Source organism: Lissotriton helveticus, chromosome 1_1 (assembly GCF_964261635.1).
Source record: "Lissotriton helveticus chromosome 1_1, aLisHel1.1, whole genome shotgun sequence".
In the NCBI taxonomy this organism is placed as follows: Eukaryota; Metazoa; Chordata; class Amphibia; order Caudata; family Salamandridae; genus Lissotriton; species Lissotriton helveticus.
In genome coordinates, this window is record NC_136057.1 from 1,736,241,127 (window position 1) to 1,736,260,882 (window position 19,756).

At 44.7% G+C, this 19,756-nt stretch overlaps 1 protein-coding gene across 2 annotated transcripts in view; it reads right to left on the reverse strand.

The window, feature by feature from the left end:
* The window catches only part of LOC144833910 (intercellular adhesion molecule 1-like), a 253,982-nt gene that overhangs the window by 184,977 nt on the left and 49,249 nt on the right, over window positions 1–19,756 (reverse strand). For both annotated transcript variants that reach the window (XM_078689199.1, XM_078689200.1), the window contains exon 2: window positions 11,909–12,037. In XM_078689199.1, the coding sequence (XP_078545325.1) occupies window positions 11,909–12,037 (129 nt within the window). The remainder of the gene's footprint in view (window positions 1–11,908; window positions 12,038–19,756) is intronic.

Genomic DNA, 19,756 nt, shown 5'->3' on the forward strand with positions numbered 1-19,756 from the left:
CCCTCGTTGGTTGTGCTTGCTCTCCTGTCCCCCTCGTTGGTTGTGCTTGCTCTCCTGCCCCCCTCGTTGGTTGTGCTTGCTCTCCTGCCCCCCTCATTGGTTGTGCTTGCTCTCCTGCCCCCCCCTCGCTGGTTGTGCTTGCTCTCCTGCCCCCCCCATCACTGGTTGTGCTTGCTCTCCTGCCCCCTTCTCGTTGGTTGTGCTTGCTCTCCTGCCCACCCTCGTTGGTTGTGCTTGCTCTCCTGCCCCCCCATCGTTGGTTCTGCTCGCTCTCCTGACGCCCCTCGTTGGTTGTGCTTGCTCTCCTGCCCCCCTCGTTGGTTGTGCTTGCTCTCCTGCCCTCCCTCGTTGCTTGAGCTTGCTGTCCTGCCCCCTCGTTGCTTGTGCGTGCTGTCCTGCCCCCTCGTTCGTTGTGCTTGCTCTCCGGCCCTGCTATTGGCATTGTAAATGACAATGTCATTTATTTATGTTTTAAAAACAAAAACATAAATAAAAATAATGTCATGAGCAATGCCAATAGCTCTAACTTTAAGAATGCCGAGACCATTGCATTATAAATGCTTGTTTAGGTCTAGCATTCGAGACCTCTTGTATATACTTTAGTATGTACTTTAGTATATACTTATAGGTGTATGTACCTTGTGGTCTCTGGAGATCAGCCCTAGGACTTGTCTGCTTCCGATTAGGGACTTTTTTTTTCTCTATTGAACTGCCTCTATTTAACTCTTTATAGAACACGACCAGCAGAGATCAGTAAAATACCAGAATTGCTTTCTGCTGAGGTACTTTCTGTTTTTAATTTTTTGGGCAACTGCCTCTATTTAACTTTCTTGATAGAAAACGACCAGCAGAGGTTATCAGAATCACTTTAGCATTCTCTAGATTCCAGTCTATAGATATTGTCTTCCACGAGCACCCATACACAATAATATACTTTTTCAAATGTTGTATTTTCAGTGATATGACACAAAATGCCCTGATTTTATATTAAAAACAGAGCTTTGGACTATACCATTTCCCGCTGAAAGGCAGTATTTCTCTCCATGCGTTCCCAATAAAATAGTATTTATTCTTTTTTTTATTTTGAAAGTTTTATATAGAGCGAACAAGTTATATTTATTTAATTATATCACATGTAGAGCTGACATAGGTGATTACTGGTTGACATGTCTAAATCTGTTCCCTCAAGCCAGCACGCTGATTTAAATAGGTTTTGTCATTTCCAAGATAGAGTCGCTCCTCACACTTTCTAAGCTATGCGAGATGACATCTTTATATTATGAAACGCGAGCCACCTGTTTTAGGTTGGAAGCGTTTTTCACTGATCTGTTTTGAGCCATGTTCTCTTCCTGCCCTTTCGGGCTGGTGTGGCCTACTACAGCGGTGATTAAGTATCCCCTCATACTGACTTGTGGATTGCGGCTGTAGCCCAAGTCCACCTTTACCAGCCCCACTTGGATAACTTCAAAACGTAACTTGTTGCATATTGTTTTCAGGGCACTTTTTACATTGTCTGTAAATTATTTATACATGTTTCCTCCTTTGGGCTGTGTTTTCCCCCCCATCATTCAGTGTTTTGGTACATTGAGAAATACCTTTGCTGACACGACCTCAGATTGTCTCTCATATGAGTTGACTCTCCGAGCTTTCCTCACGGCTTCCTCTCAGGCACAGTGAATCCTTTATCCTGCGCTGTTTTGTGGTTCGATTGGGTCATTCTACAGAACTGGGTTTAAGCTGCCAGTAAAACACTCAGGCAGTACCCATCACATGTAAGTTTTTTCAGCTATCCGCAGTGGCAATCTTCACGACTCACGCGTGAGTTTATATATGAATAATTAATGACACGTTTTGACATTACATAAATAGCCAAATTTTGTGCCGCAACATGAGGAAGATCCAATCCCAATTAAGTTTAGTGAGATCTCAGAAATGGTAAGCGCTGTTTTGGCCCACTTTCTGTCTGTTATAATATGCACCAGTAAGATTAAGCGTGCACTAAAAAGGTCACGAAGCATCCAGACACTTATTGCTAGTTTGTGCCTGCTCCACACATCTTCGTGGTGTTTAGAAGATTAGTGTGCCAATTTCTGATCCTGTTTCTTTTTCTGGAAAACCTCATTTTCTAATAAATGCATTTCCCCTTCTTTCTTCTTGAATTTTCTTGCTATGGCAAATACAACAAATAATTTTTCACTAAATTGAGTATTTCCACCCCAGCATGAGGTGGGGGCATAAAACAGTCATTGCTCTAAAGAAAATAGGCAGGCAGGGCCACCATTACAATTACGTAACACACCATATAATCCAATCTACACAATAGAATTCCACATCATGCCACAAAATTCAACAGCACACCACATAATTCCAATTCAACCCACATAAATCCACTCCAAACTTACATCCAATCCACTCCAAACGAAAACACATAGAGAAAAGACATTGTCATTTACAATGCCAATAGCTCTACATCTCTCAAATGCGAGACCTATTGTATTGTATATGCTTGTTCTGTTTAGGACTGGGACAGCCCAACCCAAAGATGGCTGATTGAACGCTAGCAAGATGAATCGTAACTTTTATTGTTAATCTCTCAAAGCATCATGGCAGCCATCTTGGGGTCAGGTCATCCTGATACGCAAAAAAAAACACCAATAAAGCAGCCAAGATATTGCCACACTCTCATTCGAGTTCTGAAAAATGCATAAACAAAACGCCTGTTGCAGTGAAAAAAAAATCTATAATAAAATGCATGGATGCATGTGTGCGAGATAAAGTATTGAATGCACTAACTGGCTGGAATTTCCAAAATGCAAACTAGTTTTTCCTGCATTGCATTGGACACACTTTCAAGGCATTGGGAATTTATATTAAACTGTCAATGGCATGAGGTCTGACATGTTAACATTCTGAAGCTCACTATATGTATATGTTGTAACAGAGTGGTAACAAAGCACTGGCACACCACTGCACTGTCAGTCCAGACTTAAACAAGCATTGACAAAGAAAATAGGTCTAGCCTTTGAGACCTACAGACTTTGTCAATGGTTTTTAGCCATTCTTCTCAGAAAAAAAGCCTTTTACACTGCCAGCCATATAAATTTGTAAGTGCTTTTAGCACACAACAAAACCATGGTTGAAAGCAATTTTTTTAAGCAAGCGGGGTCAAGCAACACGGAGGGTTCTTCGCCAAAACTGAGGGAGTGGGTGGGGCACATGCAGGGCATGGATGAGGGAATGCAACACATTGGGTGGGGAGGAGAAGCAGCAGGTGGCAGAGAAGAAGGGCATGGGTCTGGAAGCAAAATGGAATGCAGGGGGACAGAAGCAACACATAGGAAGGGGGTGGAGAGAAGAAGCAACAGGGGAAAAGGACAGGGTGACAGAGAGCAACACAGAGTACTCAGGAGAGAAGTACAATAAGCATTAGCGTAGCCAATAGGTCTCGCCTTTGGGACCTTATAAGTGGATAGTTATCCAGTACAATATCCTTGGTGCAACAACATTAACTGTTACATGGCTAAACACTTATAAGGTCCCAAAGGCGAGACCTATTTGCTATGCCAATGCTTGTTTTATATGGTAGGGCGCTCTGCTGGAATGAACTCACCTCTTTCCAAGGCACCTTACCAAAGTAGGCCTCGATGACTGCTCTTTGTCAGAGGTGGGAAGATACAGGCTCTGCTGAATATATACGAACTGTGGCCCTCCTCTCAGCCCCGTGCAACACATAACAGTGGTGGAGGATCGTAGTAGACATGGTGCTCGGTGATTTTTCATTTTTTTTGTTGCAGTTTTACATAGCGCGAACTTGACCCGAAGGTATTGGAGTGCTTTAAACAAGCACCAGTTACGTTACACAAGGACACATTCATTTTTTATAGGTATGAGGAGATTAAGTGATTTGCCCAGAATCACAGGATATTGAGCCGAGACTCGAACCTTGTTCCCCAAGCTCCAAAGTGGGCAGCTCTGGCTGTTACTCCATATCCTCACCAGAAAACATAAACCCAAGCAAAAGAACTGTGACTAATAACAGGTGTAGGGGTCATCTGCAGCTTCCTCTTCACTCTGCTCTACCTCACGTCCCTTTCATGGCGCCGCGTCCCAGCCTGTGGGTGTCCTGTGGGTGTGCGGCTGACACACCTGCTGCCTCGTCCTGGTGTAGATGTCACGTTCCCCAGTCTTGAATGAGGCTATCAATGGCCTAGAGCCACTGAAAAACGCAGAAATAGTCACCTGAACCTGATACTAGAGAGAAGGGTGGACTCGCAAACAAAACTCACATGGTTGTTTGCAGTGAGGTGATGGGCTGGTGGGGTCGTTACCAACATTAAGGAAAACTCGTGCTTGTTATGAAGAGCCTCAGCTAACCACACAGCAGGACGTCACATTTGGACAGCTTGTGCCCCATCCGTGCTGAGCTTTCACTGCCCGCATCAAGCCAAGTTCTTAAGGCAATGGAGGAAACCTCCCAAAAGCATTGCATAACACCTCATGAGAAGATCGCCATCTAGAGGTTTGAGGAGGAATTTCTTCTACGGAAATGCGGACGGTTCATTTCTTTGAGTTACTAACGACACAGTGGTGACACCCGAGGACACCAGTCCAGAGCGCCCAGTTAAAAGGACAATGGAAGCATCACCCGGTAGACGTATGCCATGCTCCAGGGAATCCCTCCTGGAGATCTCTTGGGGCTGTGGGAGGCAACAGTGCAGATGGAGCTGTGCAGCAGAGCTCACTGTGATGGGAACTGTGCTCTGATACTCCCCATAATAATGTGACATCACTAGCAGCGACTTCTTCAGGAAAGCCCAGCCAAGAGACAGTTCTTTCTGAGTCACTGTGAGGGCATCATGCTAAAAGCATTCTCCCTGCTTGGACTCATCTACCTGAAGTTCTCTGTCGCCAATGTATGAGAAAGGCTGAAAAAGTTGCCAAAGACATAAAGTTGGCATTCCATCCATTGCCTGATCAGAATGGAGCAGCTGGATGCTTATTGAGCTTGTGAAACTTGGCACATAATGTGACGTCAGACAAAGTGTGCGGAGTCCTAGGCATATTACAGATTGACAAGACGTGGCCGTGACGGCACGAAATAAACAAGTGGGAGGGGTGGGGGAGTGCGGCCAAGAGCAGGGACTGTGGCAGGCATATTGGCAATCTGGAAGGCGTGTCCGTGATTGCGGCAGATGAGTAACAGATGGCGCCGCTGCTCGCTACTGCAAGGGAAATGCCAAAATGCCCGAGTGGCAATTGAAACCAATGCAAAACATGCACTCATTTAAGCAAAAGTCCTGAGCGATTGCTAAAGGTCCCCCCTCCTAAGCAGCACGCTGCGTAGGCGAGACCTAAAAAGGAGATAGCTGGACATGCAATCTTGTAGAGTGCGTAACCAAAGGGAAAGCAGTAGTGCTTGAAAAGCACATAACAGGATCATAGAAGCCAGCCAATCAAAAGAGCTGGCAAAAAGGCATTGGAGGGGAAATCACAAGAATGACAATATACGAATAGGAAGCAGGCAAAAGAGAGTGAGAGGCAAGTCAATCAACGATGAGCAATGGGGGGACTCCAAGTCCTTCTATGTTCTTGATGAACACCAGCAGCTCCCCCTTTGTGGCCAATGTGACAGATATTAAAACTGGGAAAAATATAAGCCTGTTACCTCCACGGATCACTGATTTTCTAATTGCAGTTTTAGGGACATGGTCAAATAAGTCATCCTAGCAGCCCCAGCACAATTGCTCCAACCTTGGTATCGCGGTTGTTGTTCAACCGGGGAAATCTTAAGACATTTGTACTATCTTGCTTTGCTTTGCCAATGTCTTTAGCCATACTGTATAGCATTGTGACTACTCTGCAGCATTGCTAAAAAAAAAGACACAACGTGGCACGTTCAACACACTTGCGCACCCCAACAAAATGTCTCTTTTATTTTTACAGATCCGAGATGGATAAGTAAATAAAACAAGCATTTACAATGCAACGGTCTCGCCTTTGCAAAAGTTAGAGGTATTGGCATTGTAAATGACAAAATTGTATTTACGTGCTGGCAAATGCGAGACCTATTGCATTTGCACCCACACACACACACACACAGAGCCACACACACACAGAGCCACACACACACACCCACAGACGCACACAGAGCCACAGACGCACACAGACAGCCACACACACACAGAGCCACACACACACAGAGCCACACACACACACAGAGCCACACACACACAGAGCCACACACACACAGAGCCACAAACACACATACACAGCGCCACACACACACACAGAGCCACACACACAGAGCGCCACACAGACACAGCCACACACACACAGCCACACACACACAGCCACACATTCAGAGCCACACATTCAGAGCCACACACACATACACAGAGCCACACACACATACACAGAGCCCCAGAGCATAATTCCAAGAGCCAGCAAAGGCTCAAAGCATAGGAACCAGGTTACACAGTATTCCCTTTTCATGGCTGCCTGCCCCCTCCTTCCGCCTGTCCCCTCCCTTATCTCGGCAGCATGTTCTGCTCTCTGAATCAATGATCAGTGAGATTTCCAAAGCTGGTCAGTCAGCATTCAGGCAGTTATTCCCCAGTTTAGGCCGATCACCTACTTACCTACTCATTGCCCAAGTTGTCTAACCTCGTTCCCCCAGCTGCCCCACCTCTGCACATCTACTGAATAACACAGCAGCACTGCACATTCCCAAATAGCTGCGCTAACACCCCATGGGTCGCCAGAAATGTACAATAGCTGCTTAAGAGGCATCTGCAATTACATTCCCTGGGTGTGTAACAGTCTTTAATGACATTTCCACAATCGTAAAGAATCCAGAATTATGTGGTTAGGCTTCCTTGTAACCTTTGACATTGGTAGTCACACTGTAAGCGTAATAGGATATATATACAGCTACATACTACAGGGACATTTACACACCTACGTTTCCTGGCTGTGGAGGTTACATCATCTAGTAATTCCAGTGTGTACACATGTATGGTTACATTCCACAGTCATTCCCTTGTATTAAGACATCTGGGACAGTACTTTCAGGGCATCCCGACGTTTACAGCAACAAGGCTTTGGCAGGCAGGCATCTAGGCTTACATTCCCTTTGTAGGCAGGTGCTAGTTACATCCCTTCACAGGCAGGCCTCTTGGCACTGTTCCCCATGAGGACAGACGTCTAAGATTACACCCCCTTATGTATGGAGCATCACTGGTTACATTCTCTGGGTGTCCCGGCATCCTCCGCTACCCTCCTGGGGTATTGTGGTCCCTACACTGAAGGAGACCCCGAGCCCTTTATAAGTCTGGGGGTGAGACCCCACAGGGTCACCTTGGAGGGGACAAGGTGTCGACCACCTTCTGTATATTTGCGACTCTGTGAATAGCGATCCCGTTGCTGTTTTGGGGGGAGGGGTGAAGACTTGGAACATATGAGAGTGGGGGTGGGTTGTCAAAGGAAGAGCACAGGCTTCAGTGGGAGAAAACCTTGTGGAAGATTAGGCAGTGTGCATGACCGGGTCACTGGCGAGAAGCTTCCACTGCAGGTTAAGAGGGGGCTGTACTCCCTTTAGCAGTGAGAGAGGGGCACAAATTAGTCAGTACATGTGAAGGCAAAGGTGTAAATTAGGACCATCAGACTTTTGATCAATCAGCGTGTGATAACGAGAGGGGGTGCTATCCGGGACATATGTCTAGATGGAGAGAGATAATCCTCGGGAAGGCGGGACAGCGAACAGTGAAGGCATGCTATACAGCGCCCCCTACAGCCCTGCAAAATGGACCAGCCGCAGAGCCTAGATGCGACTTCAGAGACCGTGGGAATGAAACACACCGCGCTCTCCAAGTGAAATCATAAACACACCCCGCGCTCTCCAAGTGAAACACGCAGCATTTTCAGAGAGCGGTAAAACTGTTTTGCAAGCCCAACTCTCCCCTTTACAAGGGAAGTCGTCACCCCAGGCAAGCCTTGTCCGTGAGGGTGAGGATGAGAGGGTGAGTGAGGGTGTGTGAGGGTGATAGGGTGTGTAAGGGTGGGTGAGGGTGAGTTAGGGTGAGTGAGGGTGTGTGAGGGTGTGTGAGAGGGTGTGTGAGAGTGAGAGGGTGTGTGGGGGTGTGTGAGGGTAAGAGGGTGTGTGAGGGTGAGAGGAGGGGGTGAGGGGGTGAGAGGGTGTGTGAGGGGGAGGATGAGGGTGTGAGGGTGAGTGAGGGTGAGAGGGTTGTGAGGGTGAGGGGGTGTGAGAGTGAGGGTGAGGGGGGTGAGGGGGTGAGAAGGTGAGGGTGTGTGAGGGTGAGAGGGTGTGTGAGGGTGAGGGGGTGAGAGGGTGTGGGAGGGTGAGGGGGTGAGGGTGTGGGAGGGTGAGGGTGAGTGAGGGTGTGTGAGGGTGAGAGGGTGGGTGAGGGTGAGAGGGTGGGTGAGGGTGAGAGGGCTGTGAGGGTGAGGGGGTGTGAGGGTGTGTGAGGGTGGGTGGGTGAGGGAGGGTGAGGGTGTGAGGGGGTGTGAGGGTGAGGGGGTTTAGGAGTGAGGGTGTATGAGGGTAAGGGTGTGTGAGAGTGAGAGGGTGTGAGGGTGAGGGAGGGTGAGGGGGTGTGAGGGTGAGGGTGTGTGAGGGTGAGGGGGTGTGAGGGTGAGTGAGGGTGTGTGAGGATGAGAGGGGTGTGAGGGTGAGGGTGTTTGAGGGGGTGTGAGGGTGAGGTTGTGAGGGTGTGTGAGGGTGAGGTGGTGTGAGGGTGGGTGAGGGGGTGTGATGGTGAGGGTGTGTGAGGGTGAGGAGGTGATGGTGAGGGGGTGAGGGTGTGTGGGGGTGAGTGAGGGGTTGTGAGGGTGAGGGGGTGTGAGGGTGAGGGTGAGGAGGTGTGAGGGTGTGGGGGTGTGGGGGTGTGGGGGTGAGGGGGTGTGAGGGTGAGGGGGTGAGGTTGAGGGGTGTGAGGGTGAGAGGGTGTGAGGGTGAGGCAGGGGTGAGGGTGAGTGGGTGTGAGGGTGTGTGGGTGAGAGGGTGGGTGAGGGTGTGTGAGAGGGTGTGTGAGGGTGAGGGTGTGAGAGGGTGAGGGTGTGTGAGGGATGTGAGGGTGAGAGGTTGTGTGAGGGTGTGAGGGGGTGTGAGGGTCGCTTGGGGAGGTCTCGTGTTTCTTTCCGCAGTTTACAGTGAAGGGGGATTCCAGTGATTTTAAATTAATTGTTAATTCCGATTTTTCAAAGGTAAAGGAGAAAGTGTGATATCCTGTTCTTTGCAAGGTCAGCTCGAAGTTCCTTCGCGTATTGCATTGCAAATGCTTGTGTATTAATGTTATTGGCACAATGGGAAATATGTTTGAAGTGAGTGCTCCCTTGCCCCCCAACTTTGTGGGAATGGCTAGCATCAGTCAAAGGAGAAATAGTTTAGACCATAAAGCTGCCCAATCAAGAGGAATATGTTGTGGGATGTGTGGGACCATTAGCATAAATCACGGAACAACAACAAGTGAGGTTAATTGTTTTACTTGTGAAAAGAAAATGTCCAATGATTATGCATTCAAGTGTTAAATCTTTTATAGGGAGCTCGTATGAGGGCCATACAAAGAACTCCTATGACATAAGGTTGCTTATGAGGCCTGTGAGCTCTTCCCAACGAGTGACATGGCCCTTGTTTCCCTTCTCCTTTTATGGTGAGAGGTTTCCATTGCTGTCTCTCTATACTGAGCTCCTTTTGCCTTCTCACTACATAAATAAGGACACAAAATAAATAAATACACTTGTCTAGAACAAACATGACAGCCTGTAAGTTTGCGATCACCAGTATTATGAAGCCATCCCTTTCTACACCATTTTAAGTTGTGTAAGTTTAAACAAGAGTTCACAGTCTGCAATACCCGACACTCCTCAAAGGAACAGCTATTGATGGTTGGCTAGATACTAGCGACTCAGCAACAGTAGTATTTGCCACAGTGAAGGATATTTTGAGTACGTATATTATTAATATAAGGCCGGACAAATGCAGGGGTACCAGGTGCCCTATCATTCCTCCACCCGAACACTGTCTAAGGGCAAAAACCTAATTCTTTATTCAGAGAGAGCAGTATGAACAGGAACGTGCAATGCATAAATGTGCAGCAAGTAAAACTAGAACCAGGCAATATTCTGGTTGAATCATGCATGGGAGTTCCAATTATTGTGAAACATTGAATACTAACGGAAACAAGTACCTGGAAATCGCTTGAGTTCCTGGCAAGCCACCGGCCCGATCTGGCGCGAAAACCGGAAGTCCGGCAGCGTCATGCTTGTTGTGGGGCGGGACTTCCGCCATAAGCCCGTGCCCACGAAGTGTATCGTCGAGATGGAAGTGGTGACGCGGGGCTCCCATGCCGGAGGGGGAGCCCGGCGGTGGCGGCAGAAAAGTGGTGACTGAGGCTGTGGATGCAAGTGCGGGGCTTCCATCAGTGAGGGAAGCACCGCGTGTGCCACGTCAATGGAGGCGGAGGAGATGACACCCGGTGAGTGGGACTTGGTGCCTTGGGGGCTCGTGCACAGGCTCGGGCGGCTGGTGCGTGTGCGCGGCCAGGGCGGCTGGTGCGTGTGTGGGCAGCTGGGGGCGGCTGGTGCGTGTGTGGGCAGCTGGTGCGTGTGTGCGTGGCTGGGGGCGGCTGGTGCGTGTGTGGGCAGCTGGTGCGTGTGTGCGCGGCTGGTGCATGTGGTGGCGGCTGGTGCGTGTGGTGGCGGCTGGTGCATGTTCACAGTTTCTGGGAAGCACGTCTTAGAAGCGCGTGCACAAACCAGAATCTGCGCGTTCACTGACCAGAATCGCCGCTCGTGCCCCTGTCTGTGTCCCTTGACAAGCAACTCGGCAGCAATAGGTCTCAAACGAGACCTAACAAGTACGGGAAATGCAAGCGGCGGGGGGGAGTAGCTCATGGCCTCGCGGCCGTGAAAGCAATTAGGGGGGAAGGTGGGAGGGAGGCTGATGGCTTTGCACTTTAACACACTGATGGAGACCAAAAGGCGACCGGGCTGTACAATGCTGTCACGTTTTGAAGGCATGAGTTTGGCCTGGGCTGGAAGCAAGGAGCACGGTGAGCAGGGAGGGGCTGGAGAGGTGAAGGCACAGAGAAACAAGCGGTAGCAAAAGGTACATTACAGGAGGAATAGACTGGGACCTCGGCGAGAGGGAGAGTGTGGGGGGCGGGACTATAAAAAAAAAAAAGAGACAGAAACGCCCAAATCGCATCAAGCCGGGGAAAAGAGTATGGGACCTCGGCGAGAGGGAGGGTGTGGTGGGCAGGACTTAAAAAAAGAGGCAGAAACGCCCACGGATCGCATCAAGGCGGGAAAAATAGCAATTGGCACACATCTCTTCCAATGGCTAGCCTCCATTTACGAAGCTAGCCAATGGAAGAGAGAGGCGTGTTAAAGCACCACTGTTGAACTCATTAAATCTTCGGCTCCGCCCCCCACAGCTTTGCTGTGGGACGGTAGCCTCGACCTAAAAAATAGCATGAAAGCACACTTTTAAAACGTAGTTCCAAAGCACTTTAAAAATAAAATGTAAATGATGAGTGGGTTCAGGAGGGGTGGGGTGGATGAGTGAAGCAAAATGGCAGGCAGGGAAGAAGAAACGAAGCAGAAGGGAAGAAGCAACACGGTTGATGGGGGGGAAAACACAGGAGAAAGAGCAATGTGGAGTGCCGGAAAGAAGCATGAAAGAGAGCAACATCAGTGTGGGTGAGGGGATAGAAGCACGTAGATGAGAGAGAGAGCAGTATGGACGGAGGGAGAAAAGCACACGAGGGAGACAGCTGGAAAGCACATGGACTGTGCTGGAGTGCCTAAACAAAAAGAAACAAGCATTGGCATAGCTGAAAGGTCGTTGACCATTGAAGAAGGCACTTCACAATGCAGCAAGCAGAATTACCTTTGAACTCCATATCAGCTGGTGCAGCATCAAGAGATTTAGTAGACAAAATGTTGCCATGTGATGGATTACCCATTGAATTCTCAGTATCACCCATTGAACTCTCAGGAGTAGACAATGTAACGCCAGCTGCAAAAGAAGGACATTGTCAGCAAGAATCTGAACATAAATCAAATTTAGAAAAGTCAAGGCCATTTTGAACACACTCTCTCTAACGTCTGACATATCTGAAAAGGCTTCTCTGTTAAGCAAACATTAATCAACTTTAGGCAGTCTATTCCGACTCCATCAAGTGTTATTGGTGAGCTTTGCAGAAGAGTTCCCCACTCTAATAACCTTGTATACTCTTCAAAATGGTGACTCTCCTTTATTAACAAGAAAAAGTAATTTGATCTTAACAAAGACCCACAGGTAACATAACTTTGCTTGTCTTGAAATCATTCACATTTCCATTACAGTTTTTGACACATTGTCCTTAGCCTTGTCATAAATTCTTAAAGTTCAATAATGGGTAAATCTTTGTTTATTTTAGAAGGATTGAGATCAGTGCAAAGAGCCCTCCCTTCCAACGTTGCTAAAGGAAAAAACCCTGTACCAGAATTGGAGCAGTTACAGTATGGAAAAACACTCAGATTTAGATAGGGTCTGAGGCAACTTTTAAAGACCTAACACGGATACTTTACCCCAATACATAACACGTACACAACAAAGATATCCAAGAGTCTTAAATTAGCAGTTTGAACACTAAGAAGTCTAGAACAAAAAATATATATGCGCCAACTTCCTTGACTAAGGCCGCTAAAATAGAAAGTCCTATTCAAGAGGACGGATTCCCATCACTCTCCAATGGTGACATCATCATCTGGGTCTCCTCTTGGTGTCACGCTAGTGGCACTAAGCGCTAAAGAGGGAAAGGGGAGCCCGAGGATGTTTTTTTAAGAGTTGTCAGTGAGAAACTAAACTCCTAACTGAACTACCAGAAGAGAGCGATTGAATTGTGTGGGGAAAAAATGTGTGGGGATAAAATGCAGTGCACTATGATATGGTGATAAGTGAATTAAAATTGACCTATGAGAGAACCAACCTTTATCAATATCTCTCACAGCCCAAACTAAAAACAGTGCAAACGGCCGAATAACTATCAGTTATTTGAAAAAAGGTCAACATGTTTCAGCATATAAGGAAAACTTTTCTTCCAATGCCTTCTTCAGGACCACTACTATATTGCTACTGCAAATGTGACAAAAATAATAATGTAACGAATTGTGACAAATACAAGTACACATGAAACGGTTGGAACAGATACAACGAATCACCTGTAATCAGGAATGTACAACCCTTCCTCTGCAAATCCCGTAATGCCGACAGCATCCGAAATGCATGAGGAGAACATCTCACCTCACCTGGCTGCGGCTCAGGTAAAAAGGAGGCACCGCTCTCTCCGTCAGTACCCACAATGAGAAATAATAAATGAGAACAAAAGCATAGATCTTACATTGAGAAAAATTATCATTGGGACCCAATAAGTCCTTTCGGGAAACCCCATATGACCATATTTAACCTAACTGATAATTAACATACTTGTCAGAATTCATAGACATAGGACATTGTTTAACAAATCCCACTATTTACGCATCCATATATGGTCACCAAAATATTTTTCTAACTCTCTTCTTAGTGAGAATCTCACCTAAATGTCCTGAAAGACTCAACTTAACAGTAGTTTTGTGAATATTCTTGGAAGGAATAATGCAGTCCTCTTGCAAATAATGCCAACAGCAACAGACAGAACATCTCTAACCTTCCAAAATACTAGGAGAAAGTGACTTTTCCTGAGGCCAACCCTTTCTGGTGAAATCTAGGACCATGCGCAAATCATCATCAGCTTTGCAACCCTCCAGCCAACTCTCAATAGAAAACTCATACCTCTCACAAAGTCAAGACGTAATTCACTACACATTCTTCAATTAATTCAGACTTGACCTTAACATCACCAACAGGACTTCTAAATAAAAAAACAGCTACAACATTACAAGATCCTGGAATATAATTGCCACAAAAATTATACTCATACATTTTAGTCAAAATCCCTACCAAGCGAACAGAGGCTTTGACTGTGTCGTTGCTGTTAGGTAACGTAAACAACGCTTTATGATAAGGCTTGATAATGAAAGCCTTTGATCTTAAAATGCTCAACCACCCTAGCACAGGCTGGCGCCTCACTTTCAATAATCGAATATCTAGATTCAGCAAAGGAAAGCTGTCTTGAGGCGAAAGCCACAGTTTTTTCACCCATGTGGACCTTCTGATTCAACATGGCTCTTTGCCCTTCAGCACTGGCATCAACATATAATACGCAATGCATCTTATGATTAAAATGAAGCAATAGATTAGCATTGACAATATAATGTTTAAGGGTTTCAAAATCTGATGGATGTTCCTGTAACTAAGTGATTTTTTTGCATTCTTTGAGAAGTTGCTGAAGAAGTAAAGCTATTTGGGAAAATCCATTGACAAAACAGGAATAAAACTCACACAACTGAAGATACGATCTCAAATGGTCTTTATCAGCTGGGGTATGCAATGACTCCATAGCATGAAGCAAAGTTTATTTTGAAGCAATAATACCCTTTCCAGAAATGGCATGTCCAAGGTACTCAACCTCTTGAGTAAGAATCGTACACTTTTCCATTTGTAACTTCATTCTCTTGTCATGTAAAATGTAATATTTTGGAAGGCCTATTATTATGTAAATCAACAGCATCAGTTATATATTAATATGTTGTCCTGAAATGCCAGAACAGCCTCAGTACTCTCAAACAAGGAAAACATACGTTTTTGAAAAACTGACGTAGCCGATGCTATCTAAAATCCCCTTCAAGCATGATAAATCGTGTGAGATCTCCACAACGTTCTTCCAATTCTAGTTGTTGATATACAGATTTTAAATCAAGTGACATAAAAAACCTTGCTACTTCTAGTTGTGCTAACAATTCATGTATTTTTGGAAGGGAATGACAATGTAATGCAATTTGTTTATTTAAGGATTGTAAATATGCACACAATTTGAAAGCACCAGACTTTTCCTTAACCGAATTTATGTGGGAATCCTATTCAGAAGTGTCAACCGCTTTCATAGTACCTTCTTCCTTCAGCTGTTTCAAAACCAAAGTAAGATCCTTCCTGGTACTTAAAGGCACATCCCTCAGTTTATGCCTAACAGGAGATGCATCAGCTTTGGGTTCAACTGTATGAGAAAATCTCTTAACGACACCCAATTCTTTGTGAAACACATTTTTATACTGCAAAATAATTCCCTCAAACCTTATTGTATGGTCATACAATGAAAAGGAAAATCAGCAGCAGGATCCAAGACAGGTTGTAGGTTGCCAACCAAGGACATGTTGACCATTTTTAGCAACGTAAATCTTGCCTAAAATGGTGCAAGAAGAAAATGAAACAGATGCCACAAAATAACCAAGGATATTAATAGTAGCCTTCCCATAGCAATAAGCCCTGATAGCATTAAATTCTAAGATTGTATCTTGCCATTATTTCTTAAAAAACACATAAGAAAGTAATGAAAATGGTGAACCAGAGTCAATTAACATCATGTTTTTGATTCCATCAACCGTAACTTCGCAATTGGGTGGTTCACAAGGATCCGGATCAATAATAGATAAGAGTTTCTCATGGCCTTTCCCAAAAGGCATTATGCTTTCTTTCTCATCCACTTCATTTTGCTTCTCTTTCCTACACTCCTGAATAGTATTGATGTTTCATTGAGACTTGCACATATTGGCAGGATGTCCTCCTTTCCCACATTTGAACCATTCCTTGGAAATACGTGGATACCCCATTTTATTAAGATGCGGTCCTGATCCGCATCTGTAGCACTTTCCTTTGTTGGTAAGAGTGTGTTTTTAACTTTAGATGACTTATGTCTGGTGGTATATCAAATAGTCGCCTTTCGAATTGGCCTTCTTTTCCACATTGAACACTTTAAAAGATCTAATAATCCCTTTGGTAACTTCAACAACCTCCGCAAGAGAAGGATTTTTGTGTCTGAGAAGTTGTTGAATCTTCTTGTTACAGAAATGCATCATAACCTGGCCACGAATGTATTGTTTTGTGATGTTACCAAAGTCACATGTAACCACTGAAATACAAAATGCTCCTACATAATTTTCGAATGGTTCAGAAGACCATTATGCCTAGAATAACAATATTGAGTTCAACAGTGAAATGTAATTTAAGCCTAGACAGAGCTTCTATGAACTCATCTTAAACTTCAACACCGTGAAGAGGTTGCAACTCCGGTAAGTGTTTAGAGATTTCTTGTGCCTCAGAACCAATAAAATTGAGTAATAGACCCTTTTCCCTGGAAGATGCAAAAGAATTGGCATCAATAGCCACCATAAAGTTGTTGAATAAAGCCAACCATTTGCTCCACTTCACAGGTTGATCCGCAAGAGTATGCAATAAAGGTGGTGGTGGAGTACAGCATTGCTGCTTAATGACAAAAAACGAGGCAAAAATGAGAAAAAAAAATGATACCTCATGGTTGCAGAATGATTGGAGGCTGTGAATTGAGAGCCGCTGTTGTGGGGATACGAAGCACTATCAGCATGAACACAGGAGATAGAAACGTTAGTACAAATGGTGGCACGCACAGTGCGCAAGCGCCGCGAGGTTCACGCCACTTAAAGAGTGGGAAAGTCGTATCAGTTTTTAAAATGAATGTGAAATCCTCTTCTTTTTTTATTTTTTCCCAAAAAAATCGCTTTCTGTAGTGATAAAAACAGCTAGGGGAAACTGGGTTCCTCATTGCCAAAATGAAGAAGGCACTTCATGTTGCAGGAAGCAGAAAAGCAACTTTATTCATAAATAATGTTCCCAGCAGCGGAGAGTGAACTGCACCATCAGAGGAGGAAATGACCAAATGGTCAGAAGGAATAACAATTCTAGCTCGCAGCCTGCACAAGAATGCGCGAGGCTGAGCAGGTAACTTAACAGCATGCATGTAAAAACCTAAAGTTAAGGCAAAATACCATAAAACTTTAAATCACCGTGTCATAGAACTTTTTTTAACTTCACTTTCAACTATGCGGCTCAGCAGCTGTGCTGGTGTACAACACTGCTGTATAATATAGCAAAAAACCACATTGGCAAAGCCAATAGATATCACATATGCAAGACCTATTGGTTTAGCCAATGCTTGTTAAGGAATGAAAGTGCTGTGTTCAGACCCTGGAGTTCAAAAGGAACTGGATGCCCCATTAAAAAACAGCACAGCAGCACTGTACGTTTTATTCAGTGGTAAAGAAGGCATGATCATGTAAGATATGGCGCCAAACAGTTGACTTGCTTACTCTTTGAGCACGGCTACAGAGAGAATGTAAATATGTTTTTTTTATTTTTATGAAACATGTTACTTTTATTAACTTTTACATAAATACATGGCCTCACATCGGCATGCACTGTCATCCAAAATCAATTAGTTCTTCAATGCCTCGTCAGGTGTAGTAAGCAATATATATATATATATATATATACAACTTGGTGGAGGTTGCACAGACAGACTCAGTGCAATCGAGGGCCATTGTGACTTACAGCACCCAGCATGCTGAGATCAGAAAAATATTCAGCAGAAATTGGAATCTAGTCAAGAGGGATCCAGTAATAGGCAGTCTGGTCTCCAACAAACCTGAACTCACTTTCCGTAAGTCTACTTCAATGGTAAATGCATTAGTCAGCAATAGTTTGGACAAACAACTATCAGGGACCTGGATGGACCTGAGTAAGGGTTTTAAAAAGTGTCCATTCTGTAAGGCTTGTAGACAGGGTGTCAACAAAACTCATTATTCCACTCCCTTTCACGAAAAGCCCATTGCTATCAGGCATAGACTCACGTGTAAAACGGAGTATGTGGTATATGTGTTACAATGTCCATGTGGGCTCTGTTATGTGGGCAGCACTCGATTGCCTGCCCACAAACGCATCCTACAGCATTTACGAGCCATTTCAGGGAAGGATCAAACATACCCTGTAGCACGCCACTTTGAGTCGACACACAATAGCAACCCGGATGGGTTGCTTTATTATCTGGTCGACACAATCCCGCCCCTGAAGAGGGGAGGAAATAGGGATGCGAAGCTACGACTATTGGAAGCACGATACATCCTGGAATTCAATAGTAAAAATCCGGGGGGCCTAAATGTCAGTGAGGACATGTACACTTGTTTATAATAATTTCTCACGAACAGTAACAACATGATATTTTATTTGCGCATTTTACCTATTCCTGAAATATGAATTGAATCACCTGGGATCAGGTGGGGTCATTTTAGGATAGGAAATGGATGGGTTGTTTTCGACTATTGATTTTAAAATCACATGTACACTTTATTCACGTCTGGTTGTCCTCCCCAGCACTTATAGAAGAGGCATAGGAAAATACTCTATGATACATGAGTTTCCACTTTGATAAAAAATCATGTACTATGTCCAATCTGTGATGATTGAATGATTATATTGATAATAATGAACTTAGTATGGGAATTGGGATTGCGAGGCAGGAAAGGACGCATTATTGAATTTTCCACTCCTCCCAATATCCCTATTTGCGTTTGCACGATTTTTTGATAAATCAATGTAATATATAGTTGTATGATATATGGGATTTAGCCTTGTAAATATAACTTATAATTGATTTTATGGTGTAAAATAGTTTTTTAGCAGTCTTTAAGCATTTTTTGAAGTGTATATTTGTACATAATTTTCATTTATGTTAAAGAGTGAAATGTTTACATTGCTATGGGCACTATGCCCTAAATTTGCTACTTACTGCCATGATATTTTGGACAGTATTTTTTCTATGTTCATTAATTGTCAATATTGTACAGCTGGTTTTGCAGTGGTTTTTTACTATTTAAACCCTCTTCTATGTCATTGACAAATCATGTGACCAAGCCTCTCTGTGAGGCGAAACGCGTCATGACTGATTGCTGGCGAATATTTTAGCACTAATAAAGCACCAAGAAGATAAGCACTTAGCTGTGGCCTCGCTCTGGCGTTATTTTTTCCCCGGTGACAAGGGATCTTGTTGGATGGCGTCTTTTCTGATATATATATATATATATATATATATATATATATATATATATATATATATATATATATATATATATATATATATATATATATATATATATATTACCTACTGGCGGTCGCCAGTAGGTATATATAGTTAGGATTTTTTCTCTATGGGATTTTTGAAAATTCTATGTCTAATAACTTTGGCGTTTGTGGACGGAATTGGCTGAAATGTTCAGGAAAATGGAACATTTTGTTTCTGAGCAGCCCCTGAAAATTTAGGGGGGGGTTTGTCAAGGGGGGGGCCGAGAAAAAAGGGGGGTCCCAAAACGCGTTTTTCCCATGTTAATTTCCATAGGGCGGTTGGCCTCACTTTTAGCCCGAACGGCTGAATGGATTTGCACGAAACTTGGCAAAATTGTAAGGACTGGTAGCCCGATGTGCCTTTGCTAGGTCTCAATATATGTGCTCCTGTGGATTTTGAGAAATTAACGTTCAAAAAAAGATATATATCTGTAACAGCGCTCCGGGCAGCGATCCGGTTCGCGTACTTTTCGCGTTACGGAGCTTTTCGAAGCGAAGCTGATTGGCTCTCCGGTGTCTGTAAACATTCCAAACAGTCCGTAGCGGCCGCCATCTTGTCTCTCGGTAGGATCGAGAGACAAGAGGAGGCCAAAGCGAAGGGGCAAATGACCATAAGGGGGCATAGTAGATCCTCCCTGACCCCCTAGGTTTGATGTGGAGTGCGCCCGG